The 17,211-nt window shown below is 38.4% G+C and overlaps 1 protein-coding gene across 2 annotated transcripts; it reads right to left on the bottom strand.

Annotated features, from left to right (window-relative positions):
* Window positions 1-100: 100 nt before the first annotated feature.
* snrnp48 (small nuclear ribonucleoprotein 48 (U11/U12)) lies at window positions 101-3,464 on the bottom strand. Of its 2 annotated transcripts, none has more exons than XM_057340373.1 (9): window positions 3,178-3,464; window positions 2,546-2,653; window positions 2,392-2,452; window positions 2,129-2,203; window positions 1,340-1,522; window positions 1,108-1,229; window positions 777-871; window positions 565-696; window positions 101-268 (listed from the first exon to the last, which is right to left on the bottom strand). In XM_057340373.1, exons 1-9 carry the CDS (start codon window positions 3,382-3,384, stop codon window positions 214-216), a joined length of 1,038 nt encoding a protein of 345 aa, XP_057196356.1. In that variant the 5' UTR covers window positions 3,385-3,464; the 3' UTR covers window positions 101-213. The 2 variants fall into 2 exon arrangements, with proteins under 2 accessions (XP_057196356.1, XP_057196357.1); XM_057340374.1 differs by having other exon boundaries at window positions 103-268; window positions 3,235-3,464.
* Between the last annotated feature and the right edge of the window lie 13,747 nt (window positions 3,465-17,211).

The following is a 17,211-nucleotide window of genomic DNA, read 5'->3' as shown; positions in this document are numbered from 1 at the left end:
ACAATAAGAGTTATCATATAGTTACATACTCACCATGAACTACATGTAAAATATAAAGACATGATGATATGGAGATTAAAAAAGGAAAAAAAGGAGACAAACTTTTAGGCCATTGTTTTATTCACATTTAGCACACTATTAAAAACATCGGACCAAGGAGACAGCAAAAGTGAAAACCTGAAATCTGAAATAAAAACACAATTCTTCGATACTTCAAGACTTATGTTTCTTTTTTTTCTTGTGGTGTCTCTTTGGAGAGTGGGAATCCCTGAGCACAAAAAATTAGGGTCAGTAAAGAAGTCCATCTGATCAAATCTTACATTTTATAATGTGATGATCCGTCTATATTTCTGCTGATATTTTACAATTATGCAAATGCGAGAATCATAGTCTCTTACTTCATTCAAATGGTTTTATTACAAAATTTTGTTAGCCAGCATTTCATTTTTCGCTGTGAACAAGCTGAACCCAAGTCTTTTCAACAGACTCATGCAAGCGACAGTATATGCTTAGTGATGCAAGCGGGTGTTTTTTATTAGAATCGGTGTATCATGGCCCTTTTACCTTTTACTCTTACTCTTGTTCTCCCTCTCTCGACTGCGTTTACGGTGCCGTTTGCCCCCATGCTCATCTCGGGAGCTAATACGAGAGTCACGTGACTCAACAGATGCCGATCGGTCCGTCTCAGATGCACGTCTGCAATCAAATCAACGTAAAATCAATAACAGCCCTTTGATTCTCCTTATGGTGAGGAGAAGAAATATTTCCTGTAGTACCTGCGAGATGACTGCTGTGATGCTTTCGACTCCTTCTCTTCCTGCCAAACCCTGGCTAGCTCTCCAGAGTGAACATCAATCACGTCCCGAATTACCTTAAATATTTAAGAAAACAGACATTTTAGCCAATGTTCTTTTTATCTTTGAGCTAATCCTCTTAGCATGATGTTCTCTATGGTTCTTAACCCATGCTATGCTTTTACTTCCAGCAGGCAGCATGAATCAAAACCAACACAAAGTATCGATGGTTTGGGAGTACTGCACAGAGACAAACTGGAAAACACACAGTGTTTGTCAATAAGTCAAATTGAACTTTCTACTAATTAAATACCTCCGTGTAGGACTTTTTGGTGATGTGAACGTTTTTTGCTCTGTAAGACTGTCTGCGTCTCCTGTAGTCCCGCATTTCAGCCAAGACCTCCAGATGAGACTTTGGCTCACTCTGGTCATCGCCTACATAATGAATTTTAAACAAGGCATATATCGGGTACAATTAATTAAACTGTGCTCACTGTTGTGATACTACATCATAGTGTCTGTAATTGGCATATTGTTATATGTACCTCTTTTAAGTTTAGCAACAAGATCCACATAAAGATCCTCATTGTTGGGTTGTCTTCTTGCACTCTGTTGAGTGGCTTCTTGTATCACATGATCATAAAGAGCCAATCGGTCGGCCGCTGTGAGGTCACATAACGCACGTTTATGATTGTGAGGTACATCAGGGGCATCTGTGGAATAATCACCTATACAGAAAGACAAAACAGGTTACAGAGAAATCATGATAGGTTGTAACAGACCTAAATTAAAGCAATCTACTGGCATATCAGATTAATCATATTAATATAGTATAATAATAATAATAATACATATAGTATTATACTATAATATAGTTTAGCATTTACTATTAATATAGTGAAACCTTTCTTAAAAAATTGAACGTGTGAAGAGGGTGAATAAGAAGACTGTTCCCAGGACGTAATGGGACAGGTAAACATTTAAGATCTTTTTGGCCTTGTGTCAATTAGGAAAGACAAAAAAAATCAAGATTAAGGCCTAAGCCTTTTAAAGGATATTGCATGAAAGGATACAGCAAGTATGAGTGGAAAACTGTCTAGACCAGACCTCCTCTTATTACTCACCCCTGTTACTGCAAAAAACAAACACAGATATATTTTTTTGGGGAAAAAACCCCATAATAAATATTTAAGTTTAAGACATTATTGATACACATTATTATCTCTGTTTTATTTAAATATAAGTTTACATGCGTCACTGCTTTCTAACTTGGTAAGGCTTTAAATGGTCTTGCCGTGTCTAGAATGACGAAGTATTTAGTATTTAGTACGTACTTTGTGCATGCGCAGATCCCATAGGAGGCACATTCGCCCGGGCCTGAAAAATTACTTGCTGCATTGTCTCTTTATCTGCAAAGAACATGAATTACACAACTTACAAGTGCAGCACGTATATGCTTTGGTGCTCTTGACAACGGTTCATGCGATTCAAATGCACAACCTTTTGAGAAAATGCCCTAAAAATATTGAGGAACATGTGTGCTCAGGGGTGTGTACAACATTTGGTTAAAGAAAAAGTACTGCATGTGAAAACTTACCTATAATTGTAGAAGGAATGGTTGTGTTCTCATAGCAAACTGAAGGATCACACATTTCAGCCTGACAACAGAGGGCAGATTAAAAGTCAAACTTAACATCTGTTATTTATAACATATTACACGTAAACAAGTTTATTGTAATGTTATATGTCACCTGCTCCTCTTTTGAGTATCCCAGCTGACTGAGTCGACAGGCAGCCTTGTGTTTCTCCATCCTGTCCCGCTGAACTGTGTGATTCGGATCGAATGGGCACACGTTCATCTGTCACATTAGTACACAAGACGTTTAACAGCATGGGAAAAACTACAGGAAATTATTTATTATGCTTTTATAAACAGAACATACAGCGAGCAGGCCGATTAGTCAATAAATGACCATCCATCATAGCAAAACGGCTAATTTGGTTGATGAAAAAAGACGTAAATTAAATTCAGTGTGAGTTCTAAAAGGTGTCACATTGGGTGTATTCGAATTCATAAAGCGCTTCGAAGTCCCGCGAGAGCAAACCGCTCCCGTATACGTTTGAGGCCTTCTCGCGGCACTTTGATTTCGTACTGACAATGAATGGTATAATTAAATGAATATTGCGGGCAAATAGTGCATCATTAAATTTGAGTTATATGGCGTACATGCCGTTTAAATATTGTGTCGTAAAACAGTATATCATTATCTTTAAAGGGGGAAAAAAGGTTGTCGATCAACGAAAGTAGTACGTTTGAGGAAACTGTTCAAGTTACCAAATAGATCAAAGGTAATCTCGCACAAGCAAAGATTTGCAAATGTACCCCAAGAATTTTCATCTCCAACCCGAACGATGTGTTTTTCTGCTGCACTTGTTCTACCTGCGCTGCATGTGCGTCCGACTCCGGACTCCATCCCAGCGCCTCAAACAAATCTTTCAGTTCCGCTTGACAACTTTCTGTGAAGTCTCCGAGTTCCTGCAAACACTGCATGCGCTCCTGGAGAGCCGATGGAAGAGACGTCTCACACATTTTACATTAGGACCGATCCAAAACAAGGTTCCTCTTATCGATTGTCTTGAATGTTCGTTTAGCGGCGCTACAAAATGACGTTTGCATGACGCGACCAGGAGGAGGCTGTGGTTGCCAGAACCGTATAAATCCAACTGCGATCTATGGGTTTGTGTATGACATTTCTTTGCATGTTTTTATGTTTCTGTTCTTGCCAATAAAAAAGTAACTGTAAAAATCCCTTACCGCGATTTGGAAATAACAGTTTAGAGGGCAGTTAAAGGATCGACTGGTGAAATTTTAAAGTATCATACGTATTAGCTTTATAGAAAATAATTGCGTACTTGGCTGGTAAAGTATACGCCTATGATAGAGTTTTACCGACTTTGTCCAATGTCTGTTTGTAGGCTACATGTAACAAATAGAATAATAATTGAACTATGCATCCAAACTGACGTTAAGTATGTAATGGAATTCTTATTTACCCATGCAACCGTGTTTCTTATCTATGCATGCAACGACACAGACGTTAATTTAGAGATGACCACGAGATGGCAGCACATCTTCATATTTCTATTGCGCAAACACCTCCCACGTTTTAAATTATTTTGGGGCCACTGAGCTGTCAAAGGTACGGAGAAGTTGACCCAAACTACTCTGTATAAGGACGTTTAATTTAACAATATTAGGTGAGACAAAAGTAGCTTTGTTCCTTATCAACTGAGGTAGCTACAGAAGTTTTTACGTCTCTATTCATTAATTTACCTTTGAGGGGCTTCAAATACCATAGCATTCTGACATATTTAATGCCAAACCGGATAAAATGACAGATATTTAAATTTACCTTGAGAAGCACATACGACAATATGTGACTTGGGTTGGAAGATTTCTTTATACTATGCCTGTTTGCTTTTTTCACCCTTTTACAGGTGTAGCTGTGTTTCGGGTGGCTTACAACACCTGACTGCATGTTAACTATGAGCCAAAAAACCTCTCGAAAAGTTTCTTTTTCAGCTGTGACTGACTGGCTAGAAATAGAGATGGTGTTGGTATGGTGATTATTGTGCGCTCTCATTTCATGGGCCATCTGTGAATGAGTTTTTCCGTCTCCGTGTTCACTTCATAACTAGTGTGGGTGTACTGATGCCATGCTACCGCATTATGATAATACTAGTATAACTCTCCCACGCTGGAAGAGGTTAGTTCTGACGTCTGCTGGCTGCATTAACACCTGCAGTAAGAATACCTGCACACCACACAGAATGAAATTATTATCTGCAAAATTCAAATGAAACCTCTAAAAAAAGAATTAGTTGTGCACAGCTAATATAAAACCTTGGCTCTCTTGCAACATTTATTGGCAGGCAGTGTTGGGTGTAACTAGTTACTAAGTAATGAGTTACTGTAATTTAATTACTTTTCCCTTAAAAAAAGTAAAGTAAGGGATTACTCTTATTTGTTCTGTAATCAAATTACAGTTACTTCTGATGTGACTGAATTAAATACTGTGTAATGTATACAATAGTGGAATTGACATTAAAATTCAAAATCTAACTTTAAAATGCATGCATTAATGTATCTTTCTCACATTTGTTATACAAGTCAGTTAATAATTGTACTTTATGTAGTTTTATATGATTTATTTGAATGAATTAAGGGTCGTTTTATGTCTATCCTTGACTCACTTAACTAATCAAGGTTGATGTAGGATATAGAAAGTAATTAGTAATAAGTATTTAAATACTTTTTGTAGAGAGTAATTTGTACAGTAATCTAATTACACTATTGAATGTGTAATTAGTAACTAGTAATTAATTACTTTTTCAGAGTAACTTACCCAAAACTGTTGGCAGGAATACTTCTCGACGACATAAATGTCACATATCAATGTTTCTAATGTATGCCCTCTGAATTATTTTAGTTAACATTTCAGATACAGTATTTACTCTGTATACAGAACTATGCTTATTGATATTTACCCATGAGTGTGTACATGTCATGATTTCTGAGGTAAAACAACACTGATATTGATTTCAAGACTATAAATAGATTCCAAATCAAAATCCAATACTGGGTGTAGTTTTAGGCCCTAGACGATATTTCTTGAATTGTTGTGGGTCCTGTTACACCCGCAGGCCTTTAAAGCGAACCCATTTTATCTGTATACTGTAGCTACGGCCTCACAGATACACTTTCACAATGCAGCGCTAACACTACAAGGTCAGTTTGGCCCTTTTGTTTCACATAAAGGTGCAGTGTGTAATGTTTTGGAGGATCTATTGACAGAAATGCAATATAATAAACATGACTATGTTTTCAGAGGTAAAGACCTTACGTAATGAAGCGCTATGTTTTTTTTATCTTAGAATATTAGCTAGGCCTATGTCTATGCACCGCGGGTCCCCTTGCATGGAATTCGCCATGTTGTTTCTACAGTAGCCCTAAAAGGACAAGCTGCTTTACAGAGCCTGTTTCGTAGATACGTTATCTCCTGCAGCAAAGAAGCAAACATGTGACGACATCCTAGTCCTGTGTGAGCCACCGTAGTGCTTCGAAGAGAGGGGTGGAGTGAGCCATCCCAGCTAGATGCCGCTAAATTTCATGCACTGGACCTTTAAAACGACAAACTATGTACTAAATTGCTAGTAAATCCTATAAATTCGTACAAATTTTCAACGTTTTTTTAGCCACAAACTTCATCCCAGGTCTTGTCGTGGATATATCTTTGTTTCTGTAGCAAAACACCTTTGATAGCCCTTATCGAGAAGCGATTGAGTTTGTCATGAAAAAGAGGCAATTTTCTCAGTCCAGACATCACCGGACAGCGACGTTTGAAGCGGAAAGGTTTGCGGCAATAAAAACCGTGTCCCACTCAGAGACCCTTACAGTTCACTCGATTTTCTCTCTTTCACATAGACGCCTTATTGCTTTTCCCTTTCCCGCTCGGTGGGCTCAGCCATTTTCCTCTGAACGCACAAAAGATGTCGTCTTCGATTAGTTTTGCTCCTTGAACTATCAAAGTGACCCCCTCGCAAAAGCAATGATCGAAAGAAACAGCGCACAGGTGAAACGTCGTATCTCGAGACTTTGAGTGAATGTCGGGGAGGCTCGTGTGGATTAGAGCTGCTAGCGGTTGGAAATAAACGTGTGGCCCGTGGCATAGCAAACATAGTCTATTATTGTGCAGCCCACGTGGGCAACTACTCTCTCAAACACTCGCTCTCTGCCCTCTCTCTCTCTTTCTCTATCCTCTCTTCGCTCGTGTCTCCTCTGGCTCAGTGGTGTGTTTCTAAGAGATAAGACCCTTGCTTATTTCACACATGAACAGAATAGGGGGGGGGACTCTGATGGCAGAAGAAATGGCACACTGAGTAACTCCGCCCCAAGCTGTGGCGGCTGATTGGTCTGTCCCAAAGGTGGGTGTGTTTACTAAACACAAGCGTTCTATAAGTTTGTATAGGATGTGACTAGCTGCAGGACTTTGCCTGAGCCGGTTCAATGTGTCAGTCACAGGGGTCTTGTGTGCTTTTAATGCAAAGTCAAGGTTTATTGCCAGTTTTGTAACTTCAGGCCAAATGTACGTAATAAAACAAAATACAATTTTAACATGGTACCAAAAGTAATAAAGTAAAAGGCAGATGCATATAATATGCAATATGTTATATAATAAACAACGCAAAGAGCAATCCAATGCAGAATAGTGTTTACTCCGCATCACACTTATAAGTTTAGGCATTAATATTAAGTTGTGCCGGAGTGCTGTTATATAAGTTTATTTTAAGCAGTCGTGTTGATTTGAAAGGCCATTGCTTCAACTGATGTCCCAGGGGTTTGTGGGAAGTAATTGTGAGGAATGAACTGCCCAGTCTTACTGGCCTCGTGACAATCAGGACGCACAAGAAAGGAGTTAGTCATGCAAATACAAGTTAATGAAGTGTTTTTACGTTCTTACGAAGGACCTTTCGGGTCCCTTTGTCTCTCTTGAACACGCTGTTTGTAACAGCGGGAAAAGAAAAGAAACTCAGTTTGTGCCACATTAAATGCCTCGTACATAAAAAGAGTCGCTGAGCTTTGCTTGTGAATTCGACGGGATAAAATGTGTGTATTTCCACTGCAGAACCAATGCAGGTCTATGCGTCAAAGCCGGGGTTGGTGCTGGAATAAATTTGATCAGACACAAAGCACATTGTGTTATTTATTTCCCGTGTTACAGTTATTTACATCTCGACTTGAATGAAGTGGCAATATTGATGCCATCTTGAAAACCCGTTCAGTGCACTCCAATTACTTTTGAAGCTCAGGTTTTTCTTTAATTAATTGCTGAAAATCATTGACGACTTCATTACGCGGTGTGAACAGCTAGTGTTGACAGCAATCGTCTTCAATCTGTTGGATGGCGTTTCGGGGGCCAGAGGTGTGTTTGTTCTCGATGTAAATTTGTTCCCTGTTCAACTCATCCCCAGCGGTAAATTAACAGAGCTGAGTCGATATGCCTGCATCACAGCGCTGGGCTGAATGTGGATTTGCATTGCTGCCAATCTCTCGGCGGGGCAATGAAGAAACGTACAGTGACAAGATCAATGAAATGAACATCATACATCTGTTCGCGGAGCAAATTAAAAAAATACAGACATTAAGGGACCATGCTTTTTGTCGCAGCGCAGGACATCACAGGACAAAATTTACATAATTAAAGTGACGAGATTATTCAGTGCTCTCGGTCTGGAGAGGTATAGAGATGAAATCACACATAATTTTAGCACTGAAATTAATTCCGAGAGAAGATGATCTCACTGAAGTTCACTTTCCTTGGTTAGTAAGCGAATTATCTGCAAGCAAAAACTGATACACAGTGAGTGAATGTATAACAGGGCACACCTACCGTCCTTCAGTCTGTAAAAATAACCAGTTGAGCTGACGGAAACAACGAAATGTAGACACCACTGTATGCACAACAGATTAGTAAACATGATTTTCTGTGATAAAAAATAGCATGCTTTGTATTTAAATCAAAATATTACTTTACTAGTAGAAAATTACTTCATCAGTTTGTGACCCTGTGACCCAGCTAAAGTCTACATAACATCATCACACATAAAGAACATTCTGTCAAAGTATAACCTTGACACCTTTAATATTGACTGAGTAATGTCAAAGATTGAAATTATAGTGAAATTAACGATTGAAATCTAACTTTGATGCTCATCATGTCATAATTCGATTTTGAGACTAAATTCCTTCATGTTATTACAGAAGTGCCCCATTTTTTCAGATTTTTGCTGATTGGTTCACATTTAATTTTTTGAGAAACACAGCATATGGATAGCAAATAACAAGCATTTGTTTTAATAACTTTACAGTGGCTTTTATTAATCTATGGTTTAAAGGGATACTCCACCCAAAAATGAAAATTCTGTGATCGAACAACCCCCGAGTTGTTCCAAACCTGGTTAAATTTCTTTGCTCTGTTGAACACAAAGAAAGATGTTTGAAAAATGTGGACAACTGACATTTCTGTGACATCATTGACTACCATGGTAAAAAAGCAAATATATAAATAAATATACTTAGGGCACCTTTAAATACCATTTTAATTGTTCCCACTCTGGTAGTCAATGATGTCTCAGAAATGTCAGTTGCTCACATCTTTCCAAATATCTTTCTTTGTGTTTGACAGAACACAGAAATGTATACAGGGGGGAGTAATTCATGACAGAATTTTCATTTTTGGGTGAACTATCCCTATAATGCTTGTGATTTACATAGCACAAACATATGGTATTTTCCTGTATATGATGTCAGGATTGAAGTCTGTTGACAACAGAATTAGTCATTGGACTGTATCAACTTCAGCATTTTGACTTCAACAGTGTCCTATTGACAATATGCACAGCACAAGAACTAAGGAAATGTCAAATACACCTCATGTAGGTTTTAAGGTGTGGGTCTTATCAGATGTCTCAGTTTAACAGCTTTTTATTGTGGTTTTACGCAATTAGACTCTCAGCAAAAACATAATAGCTAAATCCCTAAAGAACCAGATTTGTTGTACAGACACTTAGCAATAATGCATTTGATTCCCCTCTCTCTATATTTAGCTATCCTTCTGTTACAGATTTAATAAGGAGCACATTTATTAGTTATGATATCATTTGCCATGACATTTACAAAGGTGGCATTACAATGAAAGTAAGTTTGTTTGCAAAAATAATACTGACTAATATTTCAAATGCAATAAGTAATCGTGGGAAAAATGATGAGACGCAAAATCTCATTATAAAAATCACAACTCCACAATATGCATTACATACGCGGTGTTTTGCAAAGCAGACATATCACACACAGAGATTAAAATGTCAGCATTGATTTTAAATGCTTTAATACACATCCAGTATTTCTGTGCGGCAGCAACTCATTTCTCTGTCAAGCCGTTGCTGGAGGGCCGACAGACTCAGATTATCAGAATGACAGAGCAGTTATTACATCTACAAAGCTACCTTTACAATTGAATGTGTCAGGATATTTATTCATCATCATCTGAATGTGTTTCTTCATCATTCCCGCACAGACTAATACCTCCTGCTCAATTCAACCATTAACCTTTGGAACATTTGCTGTGGGTCAGATGTTATTGATTCTAGCACTGATCTTAATAATTTGAAGAAAAAATGGCAAAAAGTTTTTCTATTTTTTATTGTTACTTATTTTCTGTACATTTCTACACATTGTATTTTTATAGTATATTTTGTCTATATTTTAAATAATTGTTTTGCTTAGTTTTCTTTCATTCACTGTGCCATGCTCAGATACTTTATTATATTTACAGTGATAACTTTCATTGTTTGCCTCATTTTGGATAAAAGCGTCTGCTTAATGACTAATTGTAAAGGTTACAAGAATGCGACAGTGTGACGTGTGCTTTTATCCAAAGTGACTTTCCATGAGCTATTCTTTTTATTTTTTACATGCATGGGAATTGAACCCTATGCCAGCTACAGGTGCACATATGCACATATTCCACGGCCATTAGGAAGAATGACATTTTCTTTGTCAAGGACATGCAAAAAGTGTCTACACCGACCCAAGAATGCTGCACTGGATGCCAAATAGATCTGAAAATCTCCTTTTTCTTCGAGAGAACGCCCTCCGGCGAGAAGCATGCCATTGGCAGCAGTAATGAAGGTGGAGAGGAAATAATTAGACTTGTAGAATGTAAATTATGGAGCCATTAATCATTAAACCGGGTCAGTATAAGCACTCACTGAACGTGCCAAACAAACAATGGTTTAATTATCGCCCAATTAGGCTCTTAATAATGCTCTTCAACGGAAAGATGGCCCCTGAAGCCGACAATAGATGTTTTACTGTTTCCTCGCAACAGGTCACTGAGACGGCCATTACGCAAGGCTATGCAACTGACATTGGTTCTTTCATCACCTTGACACGCACACAAACTCGGATGCGAATTTAACGCACCTTTGCTGTGTATTTCACAGGTAAAGCGGTGGATTTCATGCCGTCCAAATCCCTCAAAACAACTCGCGCCAGTCCAGAGAGCCAAAGCGCCTTTATTAATTCATTTTTTAATTGAATTTTTCTCACAATTTCTCTGCTTAGTTAATTCCCATGCTGTCCTCAGGGTGGATGATTGGCGTGTAATTACTGGCCGTTGGCGCAGACAAGACCCAAAGTGTCCTCTTTCTGTGGACTCTTCTTTTTATTCTGAAGCCTTTTTTAAACTCGACTTCCCAATTTCCACCTCACTTGATTTCTTTCCGTCTGCACCCAAAACATCTCCCCAGAGTCATTTCTATCTCACCCTGCCTCCTCCTCTTTCCTCTCCCACATATCTTCTCTATCTTTTTATGCTGTTTAATAGTTTCCATCCTTCTATTAGCCAAACTTCCTTACACATTGTGAGGGTTCGCGTGGATGTTTCCAGTTAAAGCCCTCTTTATATGGCATAAAAAGAGCTTTCCCAAAAAGAATGATTTTTTCTTGCGAACCAATCAAACTGGGCATCGGCCCACAGTTAAACGCCATTCTTGGAGGACACGTTAATAAAACAGATAACAGTAATTACTGCTCAATGGTTCCTGTTCTCTAGAGGGCAATGCAAAGAGAAGCTCAGACTTCCATATTAGAGGAAACGATTCATATTTTAGGATTACTCACTGAGCGATGCCACCTCCACTTTTCTCTCCATCCGTCCATCCGTTCATCCGCCCATCCATCGGATTGTTTATATGCAATTCAGAATTATTATTTTTTTTTTTTCTGGAATAAAATCATTTCTGTAAGGTATTAGCATAAGTAATTACAATTTCCTGTGTGCCTGCATGAGTTTCTCATTTAAAATAAATGTGTTGATCTCTTTGATTCGCTTTTAGTTCAGAGCGCTCTGTCTTGTACAATTAAGATAACAGGGGTCCGTGATGGGCGTCTGCCGTGGGGGGTAATTGGAATTCCCTCCCTCTTTAACTGTTATCTCTTGGTGTTTTAAAGTCATCCGAGCTTTCTGAAGAATCTCTCAGCAACTCGCCCGTGCTGCATACTGAAGTCTGTGTGGCTATCGCAGGGATCCAGAATAAATAGCGTTTGAAGCTCGGCGCTCATGTAATGCTATTGATTTCACTTCAGAGGAAATTTGTGTGAAACACAGGGATCCATATCCACTTAAACCAACGAGTAATGCTTCACCCGGAATAGGAAAAAGATGTAAATATATAGCGTTTAACATCGCTTTGAAACAGCTGTCGCCGGAAATCACAGGGAAGTTGATTGTATTCAAATGCGTGTCAGGCCTGCACTTGACATGGATGTGTTCGGAATGAAGCAGCAAAGCCTGTGATACAGTGTTATGTTGTGCGTTTTGTCAGGAAAACTGACTTCACGGCAATTTTTCCAATGCTGCGGTAAAAAAATTAAGCATTTGTCTCAACAATCATTCGCTTAACACAGTGACACAGCATTTTTAGTAAACTGATATGGGTTTTTATGGCCGATGTTGATATCTTGAGAAGAAGGCTGATATATGGTTAAAAATGCATTGCTGCATTGCTGGACACAAATGTTTTTCAGATAAAAAAATAATTTCACTTAAAGGTCCAATGTGTCATTTTTGGAGGATCTATTGACAGAAATGCAATCTAATATACACAACTATGTCTTCAGGGGTGTATAAAGACCTTACATAATGAAGCATCATGTTTTTATTACCTTAGAATGAGCTATTTCTATCTACGCACACCGCGGGTCCCGTGATGTGGTTTCTACAGTAGCCATAAAAAGACAAATTGCTCTACAGAGCGTGTTTCATAAATACGTTATCTCCTTCGGCAAAGAAACAATAACGTGACGACATCTTTGTCCTGTAAGAGCCACCGTAGTGCTTCGAAAGGGAGGGGTGGAGTGAGCCGTTGGTTGCAATTCGCAACCTCACCACTAGATGTCGCTGAATGTCATACATTTTCAAGTCTGTAGATATGAACTGATATGATAAAAATAGTCACACAGTCATGTGCTAATAATGGTTTTACATGGTTATACTTTTGTAGTTTTAGATATCATGGAAGTCAAGACTATCATTTTCACGTGCTATGAAATGTACGTCTGTCTGTTTATCTTTCTCTCTGCCTGTCTGTCTCAGATTTGCTGTAATTGCCACTCAAGACCTAGCAGACGTAAAGCTTACATTCGCCTCTGACTACTTAAATAAAAGGTATTACAGAAATGTTCAAGGGCTAACATTTAGAGACAACGGTTAAACCCAAGAGAAGTTAAAGCTAGAGAGCAAATTAAAGAGAAAGGGAGAGAGCAAGCTAGAAAGAATGAGAAAGATTTTTTTCTGAATTTCAGAGAAGTCCAGGGGTGGATATTGTTCAACACATTGTAAGGAGATAGTCCCATGCTTATGGCCGTATCAACAACTTCCTATTTTGCATGAATTAGGCTGTCAAGGCCTTGGAAGAGGCAATCCGGTTCTGTTCATCATTCTGAGATTGCTTCCAGTTGTGTCTGAAAGCCACAGGCAGGACGCTTTGAAAGAGTTGCTTATTAAACCTGCACCAAAGGGGAGGAGCTGTAAGACAGGAGCAGACTCTTTTTTTGAATGGCTCTTCTGACAACGTAATTTGCATTCTGTAATTAACTGTCTCTCTTTGTGCTCCCCCCCTTTCTTCCATCCTTGCACCCCCCACCTGCACCAGAGGTTAGTGCATGACAGTTCCAAGCCTGTGAATTAGGTCTGTGTTGCCTCGGTAACAGGTCTTTATCAAACACCAACATACTGCGGTAGGAGGAAAGCTGATGTCTAAACGCAGAGGATTTTTCTCCCACTTCCTATTCGGCTCTCTGTCGAACTTTCTGTGAGAGGTGGCAAAAAACACAAATGTAAGTGAAACAATGTCAGAAAATTCAATGTGAAATGCATTTAAAATGAAGAAACAGAAGTGGTTCCCTAGGTAAGTGTCTGTCAGCTTACATTCACAGTATTTACCTGTCATGCAAAATACAGCATGTATAGTGTATATGAATATATGAATATGAAAGTCAGAAGAATACCTGGGGAAACAGGAAAATAAGGTAATTGACTATTATTTAGATTTATTTACTTAGGCTACACTGAATTGACTTGACTTTTTTTCCTGTTAAACACAAAAGAAGATATTTTGAAATGTGATTTTACGTCCATGAAATGGAAGTCAATGGGAGCCATTAGTCACCAACATTCTTCAAGATATCTTCTTTTGTGTTCTGCAGAAGAAACAAAGTCATACGGGTTGCTAGTTAAGATTCAGAGTTCGTCCACCACGTTACAGCTTGCTCTCTGCCTGCGCTTGTGGTTTTCTGAGGTAGTCAATCTGCTCGCGCCACCGAAATCAATAGGTGTGAGAGTCGAGAAATATAAACTGAGCCAAGAGGTCTGTGGCTATTGTCCTGTTTAACCTCTTCCCTTCATAGTGCGAGAGACTGGAGGCCATTATAAAATGTTCAAAGCAATAGATATTGAAGTAGCAGATCAAATGGTCTGAGTGAAAGGTAATCAACGCTTTTGGTAATTACGGTGTGTTCTCTAGTCCTCCAAAAAACTCCATTATGTCTTTAGTGTGTGTGTGTGGAGGGGGGAAATTACAAGGGAATTGCTAGCAAGGGTAATTTGCTTTTACTGCAAGTAGTAGATAATGAACAAAGTTTTTTTCACAGTGTTGTTAGAAGGGAAAAAATGCTTTTATTCGATTTAAAATATAAGCCGAAAATAGTAACAGTGCATTAAAAACTCATCAGTTGTAGACATGATCTGAATGAATTTCCAAAGTCCATTTCCGGAAGTTGTGCCACTTGGCGGCCATTTTTGAGATTAATGGCAGTGGTGCATCTTGTTAATATAAAATATCTTTGATTGCATTACATCAGACACATTCAACAAGAATATTTTTTCTATTTAGCCACAAATTGTTGTAGGTTATATACAGTATAAGGGCGATTCATGGTTCTGTGTAGGACCTACACCGTAGGCTGTGCTTAGCTCTGTGTAGCCTGACGCGCACCTCTCCAAAAATGTAACAACGACCGCAAGAGCTATAATTTGTCTGTTTGAACCCCTCCCTCAGGTCAAAAAACAGCGATAACGTCGCGTTGACTCATATGCGTTTCCGAATTAATTATCGAAATAAATTATTTGTTCTTCTACATTTAATAACTTAAGCTGCAACAAAAGTGTTTGTCTACTTGCCACTATCACTGCTAATACTTCTCCGTCAACGCCGTGTTGCCTATGGAGTAGAGGCTACAGCGTAAATCTGACGCAGGACTATAATTCACCCTTTATATTATTCCCAGTGCACATGAAAAACACTGATTTTTCACTCTTTATCAAACACGTAATGCTAAAATTTGTTGGTTATATTTGGTTAAAAATAATAAAAAAAACATGTTATTGAGCAAGACTAAAAAACAGTTTTTTCAAAACGGTCTCCGATTAAGCATATAATGGTGATTTATCATTTTTATAATTTGAGCGGTGCGGGAAATGTCGGTCTGACGTCATTTAACAGATGTATTTGTATACAATTAAATACAATATGCAACCTGCAATTTAAAGTTTCAGAGGTGGCGACAGAGATGCTATAGATTGCATTTTAAATTATAACACACTTAGCGAGTATTCATCAAAGCGCTTCAGTTAGTTGAAACTCTTTCCCTGTCTGTTTCAGGCTCTAACATAATGTTTGTTTAAATAGGCAAATAATATATAATTCTGGGACCTCGCTAATTAGCCCATTGTCTGACTGAGGGCTGCACATTACCTCTTAATATCTCAAGGGAGCTGTCTTTAAGTGTCACATTATAATTCTGCTCAGGACCAGACCAGCGTCTGACTGTCATGCTTAATATGGATGGTGCCAATTAGACGAATGCTGAACAGCCTCGCACTCTCTTTATATACAACCCACTTAAACATTAAGCCAACTACATGCTCATTAATCCCGACTTCATCGTTTTTCCACAAGTTCAGAATTTAAATAAATAAAATTTGTTTAAACTTAGATTTAAAAAATAAGGTTTGTACTTACAGCTGGAGTTGTGTATTGGCACCGAGACGTTTGATGAATGTTTGAAGAAATACACAACCTACGTTTGTCCTCATTGGTAGCGCAGGCCTTTTTATCCGAAGCGACTCAGTGTGCATTTAAGGTACAGTATGTCTGTTTTCTGAGAATTGAAGCCCAACCCTTGTATGAGACTTTCTATTTACAGGAACACATCAAACGCAGATATTTTGAACTGTAATAGCACACGTGTCCTCAATAAACTGCACAATTTGAGGAATTATCTGTGTCAATATAGGGACGAGGTGAACGCAGAACTAAAATACTCCCCATAGTTGAGTTGGTAAAGCGTCCGCTCTTAAAAAATGCTGGGTTATTCTCAGCGTTGGGTCAAAAAGGTACGAATTCAACCCAGAAAGTGTATATATTTGACCCAAAAATGGGTTAAAACAATACATTTAGGGTTGAAACCACTCAGGATTGGTTAATTTACAAACCAATGGTTCGTCCTGGGTTTAGGATTTAGGACTTTGTTTTAATCCTTAACCTCATGACTGAACAATAGTAAACGTGATGCAATTGCGTTACAAAGGTGGCTTGGCAAAAATTATCACGGAAACAAAAAATATACGAGCAATAGAAATAGTGCCGTTGCCTTAAAATACATCGCTAATTACTCAAGTCTTTCTAATGCTAGAGGCATTCACACTTCAGCTACCACGTGTACATGTACATAATCTGAATCTGTGATGTCAGTCTTTCATAGCATGCCTCTGTTGGCAAACATACCTTTAAGCTGTTGAGTTCTTGTTTTCGCTTCACCAGACTGATTTTCCCACCCTCCATGGTTCTTTTCAAGATATTTCCTGGCAACAATGAGCAGTCTGGGTCAGTATGAGAGCTGCTTGGCTCCTCTCAAGCTCTGTGGGCAAGAGATTTCAGACCAAAGCATTAGAGTCAATTTATCTTTAACCATTCACATTTACAAATCGGACATGTTTGTATTTTGACATCAAACATTTGAGAAAAAATTCAACTAGACCTTTGTAAAACTGTTCCTTTCTAAAGGGAATGAAATGGCAGTTTGCAGATGCACAATGTCTGGTGCTTGTATACAGCGACTTGAACTTAATTTGGTTCAGCTTTGAATGGAATAATAGTACAGATGCCAAAACAAATGAAATGATCTTATTCAGTCTTGTCCGGTTCTTTATAAATTGTAGACAAAACAACGCAATAAGCTTTTCTTAAAATGAATTTCTGATGTATCACCTCAAACCATACAGGCGGAGTTCGT

This window comes from Triplophysa rosa, linkage group LG8 (assembly GCF_024868665.1).
Source record: "Triplophysa rosa linkage group LG8, Trosa_1v2, whole genome shotgun sequence".
Lineage (NCBI taxonomy): Eukaryota > Metazoa > Chordata > Actinopteri > Cypriniformes > Nemacheilidae > Triplophysa > Triplophysa rosa.
Note: the sequence above shows the minus strand (reverse complement) of the source record. Positions and strands in the feature narration are given on the sequence as shown.